The following is a 7,962-nucleotide window of genomic DNA, read 5'->3' as shown; positions in this document are numbered from 1 at the left end:
TGTTTTCTGTCTATGATCACCTGTTTCGAAGTCATCGTGTTCTCTCATTACTTCCCACGCACTTCGACCACCGCATTTCAAATTGTGTTTATTAGGGGCCTTCCTGTTGTGCCTTTGGTGTGCAGGAACAGTTTCGTCATCTTCGTTGTCACAAAACGTAGAAACCTGATGTAAATGTCTACAGAGTTATAGTTTTCTTGTAATATTTGCTGCATACATTTAAAATAGAATTTGAATGAGCCCATATCAGTTTCATTTATTCCATTTTGACATTAAACTATTACCAGGCTGATTATAGTAAATAGGGCAAAAAACTAGAATGTTTGTAAACTTAGCTTGATGCAGATCTATTGTCGTCATCCGTCTGAAACTTTACAAAAATTAATGTGGTTTTTTAAATCAAAACAATTATGTAGGATACACATAATGATGTTCGACTATTGTTTGTGGCTGTAACAGCTAAAGGTTATTAAAAAGGAATTATAACATATATATGCTTTTGATGAGGAAAATTCATCAGTTAATTCAAGCCATTTTTCTTTCCGTCGAGGTTATGTATCCTGTAATGATACAATTCTAAGAGACATTAAGTTATATAGAAATAATATTGCAAGACCATTTTGAAATGTACTTTTACATCCTTTCTGAAAATGGCGAGTGCATCTTTAAAAATATTCTGTGCATAGAAGCTCACATCACAACATGACAATATCAAATAAATTTACAAGAAGCGATATGACAAAATTTGTACAAATAAATTTTATTTTAAACAACATTTCAAACGCTGTAAATAACATCGGTCTTCATTATTAAGAATAACAATTTATCCTGGTTACAGCAACATGCTAATTTAACTAGAAAATATAAAATGCAAAACACACATACCGCATCCATCCAGTTGAATGCCATTATTGAACTCATACTGGATTTTGTCTGGGCCTCATCTGGACAAAATTTGCATTGTTTGTGCATCACCTGCTTCGTGTATTTTGAATCACATTTCGATTCTTCACTATTACACCGAGTTCCTTTACCAACCTTCCCTTTCACACTCTTACTGCACCTTTACAAAATTGATTTAAAGACGAAGAAGAAAATATATCAAACAAACGAAGAGATTTCGTAATTCTGCTTTCAATGTTAAATTATTTATATCTATAAGAACGTCCTTTGGAAGCATGAAAAGAATAGCAGATGGTCTGTTTGAATCTCTTCCTCAGTTAAAATGGAATGTCATATATCCTCATGCCTCTAAAAGTAGAACTATAGCATTTAGAAACATTGAATAGAATTTGTAATAGAATATAACAACACTGAGTCTACGGCACAAAGCTAGAACTGTTTCATCAGGAATTACTTCACGTTCGGGACATGCAGTCTAAGAGACCTTAAGCTTGTGTTTTTATAAAACTCGTTCAAATGTATATTGTCTTGCGACACACGTTCTTAGATCATTGATAGTACTAATGTGAACCCAGCTTTCCTACTGGTTACAGTATTCGTAATTTATTAAAAGAAATGTCTATATTCTAGCATAAAACCCAGAGATAATAGCAAGGCAACAAATACGAGTGTCGAAGATTATCATTACCTCACTGGATTCCATACACCCTTGTCCAAATAAAATCGTTCCTTTTTTCTCATACTGTATTCATCGAACAGGCCCCATCTAAAATGTCCCCACTCGTGTACTAGAACGTTCTCTATACAAAGAATGATTGATTTTTTGTACGTGTTTACTACAGGGTAAGTTTTAGAAAGAATTTAAACTATTAAAAATTTGACACGTTTAAACGTCACTTTTGCAAAGTAGAAAACATGCAAATTAGCGCTTCTATAACGTAATTCATAATAACAAAACTGTTTAAAAAGTATCAAAAATATACTTACCATGATATCCCCACTTTGTTTTTCCTTTTGTGAACAAGAAGTCAGTGTGAAGATATATGTACCGTCCTGGATAGCCGCACTTCTTTATCTTTCGTTTTGTTTGAGGAGTTTTAACTTTTCCTTCTTCAACAGTAATATAGGACTCTAGTTCAGAACGTGCTGGGACACCTGTATATTCCGGTTTCCAACTCCAAGTTTTGGGTAATATGATATTGATTTGTCCGAAATAAACGTGTTGCTTGGACGCTTGAAAAAGCATCTGCGATGTTTTGGTAAATACTTCCTGCAAAGCAAATCCGAGAGTTCAGTAAGTCGCGCACTGGCATGATGCAGTGGCGTTAGTTGTAGTCCTGAATCTACATGTTTAGAAAGGTTGATCGTACATTTTTGAAAATATAACCAGTGTTTTAGGACAAAACTATTCAGTTAAGATGAAAGTTGGTTGTATTAACATTTCCGGTTCGTTTCAAAATAGAGCACGGAAATTACACACTTTTATTTCTTTTCTACAGGTTAAAGACTTTGTTGGCGTAAACATGTGTTTCTGCCAACTGAAAAATTCCATTTCCTTTACTTAGTTAACTTTATGCTTTAATTGTTTATCAATTTACTGCGAAGCATGAATGGAAAAAAGGTGTACAGGCATCCCAATTTCCCCAGACAATCTATTCCACTCGATCCTCGGAGGATGACCGAAACGAGGACAATGTCTCCAAGGAATTTCTCTTTTATACTCCGAGGAATAATGTGAAATCACTCGAAGGAAATCCTTGGTGTGACTCGAGATGAATCCCAATTAGAGAAAAGCACACCTGTATCGATTTTTATTGTTTTGGTGTAATTGACGAACTTCTTTCGAGTGACGCCGGGGTGTTATAATTAAATATGACAATTCGAATAACTTCAAAGTCAGATTTCTCATGATCTGGAAGGGAAATATAAAATGTGTTAGTGGTAAAACATTAATTTCACTAACAAAATAATAACTTTTATCGCATATTAAAAATCAACCACGGATTGCTATATTGAATCATAATCATCATGCGAATTATGGCTACCTTGTAGTACTGTTTGTTTGTTTACTTAATAAGTTGTAATTTCTCCTATAAATATATTGAAAAAACAATGCACAATTTATTTTAAAAAAATATTTGTTTCTTTTTGTTTAATATGTTTTTCAATTTTCAATAATCTATAAGCCATTTTAATACGCAGTCTTTATTTAAAGAAATCATGTCATAAACTATGAATGAAAATATATAAAAATCTAATCAAGGTAAGGAAATATTGCCCTCGAATTTTTTTATTTTTTTTTAAATCGTCTTGCGGCATTGAAATAACCGATTAATTGATAGACGCGCGGAGTGGTCATTACATACAGGTGCATAGTGCAGAGTTACGTGTATGATTTCGACTCAGAGTCCTGTCGTTCTTCTTATAGCCAGGCGGTCCTAGCGACAAAAGTGCCATAGAAATCATCTAATGGGTGCCGGTGTAACGTTGTAAACTGACCCCCATAGAATAATGAGCCCCCGGTCATAATATTATGACCCCGCGGTCATTATTGTATATAGAATAGTGACTCCCGGTCATAATATTATGACCGGGGTGTCATAATATTATGACTCACCCACACGTAGAAAAATGACCCTCACATAGAAATGTGACCCCCTATAGAATAACGACCCCTAACCCAAACCCTATCCCATCTACGGTACACTTACAACATAATTATCCCCCGCCGATAGGCATCGGAGGAGAATATGGTAATCGCACCCGTCCGTGCGTGCATCCGTGCAACATTTTTGTGACCGCAACTCCTCATTCGTTATTCGAAAGAATTGATTCAAACTTTCAGGGATTACTACTACCGGTGCCTAGCTGTGCAGGAAGAAAAAAAAATTGGATTTGCTCCACCTGTACGGGAGTTATGGCCCTTTGTTACATTTTTCTTCGTCGTGACGGGTATCGTAAAAGAAACTTAGTTAACATATTGTGCAATGGCTTTGACTGTTATAAAGGGGCATTATTATTGCTCAAGATGTGTTACTTAAAAGCTCTTGAAAAGTGACAAAAATCACCCGAACCTCCACGGGAATGACTATATTTCAATATTATACTGAAATTCGAACAACATCTTATAATGTCATGGACGTCACAGGTCATAAAACATGAGATTTCCCCAAAACCGATTTGCATATTTTATGCGTTATATTGATATAATTGTTGACTTTTTCTACATACAAACGCCTGAAAAGTGACAAAAATACCTAGAATCCAAAGAAGGGTGTCTCTTCAACAATATACTAACGACAAGGAGCGTCACATTTAATAAAACCACTGGGCTACCCCACACCCGTTTCGCCTATTTTTGGAGGTATATATGAGTGACATTTAGGTGACATAATGAAAGTTAAGGGTATTTAACATCACTTTCAGGGGTTGCATAAAACATTGTGCTTTTCCACGTATAAATTGTCTTTTTACAATCTTGCACTCCAGAAAATGAACTATTTTACCGTCAATAGCATTTTTTCGTAATGAGCCCGCGAGCCCATGCTATTGCAAAATTGGTGCAATATGTAGGATGCAATCACCAAATGATGTTTCCTCTAAAATTTCGGACAAAATCACCATTACTATAAGTTCCAGAATGCTTACACTACATTGTACAGAAGGTTATTTAATAATTATATACATGTATGTGTAACATAATTAAACGTTATACCTTGCATATAATGCGATGTCACAAAGATACGAGGCTGTTAAATGTACTATCTCACCGAATCTTGGAAAAATCTTGGAAAAATAAAACTTAAGCCTGTTAAGATACTTGAAGCATTTAACTTTTATAGGTAACAAAAAGATTTAGATCTAAAACATGTTCTAAACAAAAAGTCATGCACCTTTAAAGCAGGGGTTTCGTGATCTATGTTCTAAGTATGTTCTACCGTGTACCTTGAAAGTTGCAGGGGTTCGAAGTTGCAAAAGGATTCCTTTATTTATCCCCCTTCAATTAGGCCATCTGTTTCTATTGGCAAAGGTTTGATACGGCGAAACAATATCTCTTTGGTGAGAACTATCCGCTTTTATAAGCAAGCGCCCTACCCTTGCGCCACCGAGGTTCACAAAAGTGGTAAGTATTTATCAACAAATATTTTAGCTGATATGCAATAATGTTTGTAACGACAAAAAAAAATCAAATATACACGACTTGCTCGGGAGGAAAAACAATTAGAATGAGTGGCCAGTAAAAATGTGATTAGCATCAGATCGCTGATAGCACATGATGTGAATATTTCTAGTCTGGTCCTCTTCGGGTAGTGTTTATCAAATGCCATATCTGGAGAGGCAAAGAAACAAATCTTCTCCGTAAAATAGGCTATATAAAGGCCCAAAATCGATGACGAACCAGCATATAAAATATATTTCCAAATGTTTCTATTTTTGTTAATGTTTTATTTCTAAAGGATGATCTCAATTTCTATAAAAAAAAACATGACCAGAATCATTTCAGATGACTAATAAAAGATTATAATACACTGTTTGTAAACAAAACCAAATTATCCTCCAGCATAAATATCGGTTCTCTCTATTTCTATAGTAACCTTAAAACGACTTAGGTATATCTTTTATTTTTGTAATACTTCTCCTTCAGTACAATAATGATAATTCAAATGAAAACCCTTTTAAATTTTAGTTTTCAATAGATATACGTTTATTTGTGAGCGGGGTCTCTAAGTTATACTGCTGTTGTGTCAGCTGTAGACACAGCAGCAGCAGCAGCAGCAGCAGCAACAACAACAACTACAACAAATAGAAGTAATAGAAACACGACAGTGACTTGAATTGATATAGAGTATGTTAGTAATAGGTTATGTAGGGGGTCAATATTTTATAGATAAAATCGTGGGGTCATTATTTTATAAGGGGTGTCAGCATTTTATAGAAAAGGGGTCATTATTTTATATAAAATAAGGACCGGGGGTCATTATCCTATGGGGGTCAGTTTACAACGTTACACCGGCATGTTAATGCCCGGAGTCAAAATCAATGTTGCAGATTGAACCTTCTCGGCTACCTTGAAAGTTTACTTCAAAACTTTTAACAAGGTTTTATGTAAATTAGAGGGTCAAAAGGTCATGCTATGAAATTCTGATTTTGCGCATTTATCGGTGAAGCTTATATTTCAATGATTATGTACTCACATCTTTTCTGGAAATTTGTACCCCGAATGTATTATGAAACTAATTTTTAGTCATTTAGAATTTATGCAAAGCTAAAAAAGAACATGAGAAATAGAAAAATATGTCTGAAATTAGGACCAAAGGTCATTCATTTTATCTATTCACGTTGAGACAATGTCATTATGTAGATACTATTAAAACGTTATTTAAAAGTTATGAATGGAATTTGTTCAAACTTCATATAAAAATTTGAGACATTAAGGAAAAGTGCTTTGTACAAGGACAATAAATCTACATAGCCTTCTTGTGAATTATCTCTCTTTTAAAAACTTACTTTTCTAAAGAATAACTCCAAAACTGTCCTATCGATTTTGTTGAAATTTCACACAGTGATAAAGGCCATTGAAAGAAGCTGACTGTACAAAAATCATTAATCTATCTTGGTCACTTTCCCTTAATAGAATTTAGTTGTCTGAGCCATAAGGTTTAACACTAAATGTCAATAATTAGGCACAAATGGGTATTAATTGTTTGCCAGCTTTTAATATCAGCAAAATATCTATTCCGTTTAAATAAGAGTAGAGAGAGACTATACTAGCTACTGACATACTACAAAAACAATTCATTTAATCTTGGCATTACTTTTTATTCAGTCGTCTAAAATAATACTGACGTTACTGGCATTGTTCAATTTCATTCAAAACATGTCAGCAGATGGTCTCAATCAGAAGACTCAGAGATTAATGACTACTGTATTATGCAAATATTTATAAGCACACGTCAAATATTCAACCGCAGCTCATTGACACATACATATCTACTACAAATGAACTTTGATAATTGTATATTCCCTTTGTCTGCACATTTTGTAAATACTTTAACACAGATATCTTAAGCATTATTATAGGAAATGGGGTTCCTTTTTTATTTCAGCATGCTACTAATGTTTATTTACTTTTATAATTGAAAAAAATGTACCACATAACACAGGTGTTATTCTTAATTTCTTTTTATATTAGTCACTTCTTGTTACAAGTCACTTTCACTTTTCATAATTTTTTATGAACAAAATGCCCCCTCCCACAATTTTCCCAACGTTGATTGCATAATGGAGTAGTTTGAACCCGGTAGAATAGAAAACAATAAAACCTTATGTTCTTTTTATTAATCAAAATAACCCATTTGATCTCCTTTTTGAACTATATATTACCGTTTAGTTCTATTGTAAAATTTACTGCATATGTGCTCTTAGAAAAACAATTTAATGGTCTAAACTCTTAACATTCTTCAAATAGGTCATAAAATATACATCTGACATACAGAAAAATAAGAATTAACTTAAAGATTTATAATAACGGGACTCTATTTACATGACAGATGAAACCGATGCAGAAAACGCCAGTGTGAAGAGAATTTACTTCATAAGCAACGGTGTCATGCAAAAGTCAAGAATTTCTTATTTCTTACCAATTTAAAAATAAAATCGCATTCATTCTAAAAGAAACAGATATAACATCTGAAAGCACAAGGTGCGTTGAAAGGAATAGTTGTGTACAAGAAGTCCACCTTGCTTACTTTTTGAATAATCTCCATTTATTAAATCCAATCGATTTGTTCTGAACATTACTCTGTATGTTGAAGGAAGTTTATTTAAACTGCATACACGGATAGATACATTTACTGGAAAAGAAAACATAACTGTATAACTCTACTGTTTGTCCCTTTTCAATCTTCCCCAGTCATCTTATCGTTTTTATACATTTAAAAAGATCATTTCAAGAAATGGTTAAAGGGGTTGGTTCATAACAGGACAATAGAGAGTTTGAGATTTCGACCTTCGCCTTCCCCTTCAACGTCTCTTGCGAAGTTAACGTATGAAGTTGAA

The 7,962-nt window shown here is 33.8% G+C and overlaps 1 protein-coding gene across 1 annotated transcript in view; it reads right to left on the bottom strand.

Moving 5' to 3' along the window:
* The window catches only part of LOC128558649 (calcium-activated chloride channel regulator 4-like), a 50,773-nt gene that overhangs the window by 34,922 nt on the left and 7,889 nt on the right, over nt 1-7,962 (bottom strand). The window contains exons 2-5 of the mRNA XM_053548636.1: nt 1,891-2,173; nt 1,592-1,703; nt 886-1,063; nt 21-165 (exon numbers count right to left, since the gene is read on the bottom strand). Coding sequence (XP_053404611.1) covers nt 21-165; nt 886-1,063; nt 1,592-1,703; nt 1,891-2,173 — 718 coding nt within the window. The remainder of the gene's footprint in view (nt 1-20; nt 166-885; nt 1,064-1,591; nt 1,704-1,890; nt 2,174-7,962) is intronic.

The sequence above is a fragment of the Mercenaria mercenaria genome, chromosome 7 (assembly GCF_021730395.1).
Source record: "Mercenaria mercenaria strain notata chromosome 7, MADL_Memer_1, whole genome shotgun sequence".
In the NCBI taxonomy this organism is placed as follows: domain Eukaryota; kingdom Metazoa; phylum Mollusca; class Bivalvia; order Venerida; family Veneridae; genus Mercenaria; species Mercenaria mercenaria.
This window is presented reverse-complemented; position numbering and strand designations above follow the sequence as displayed.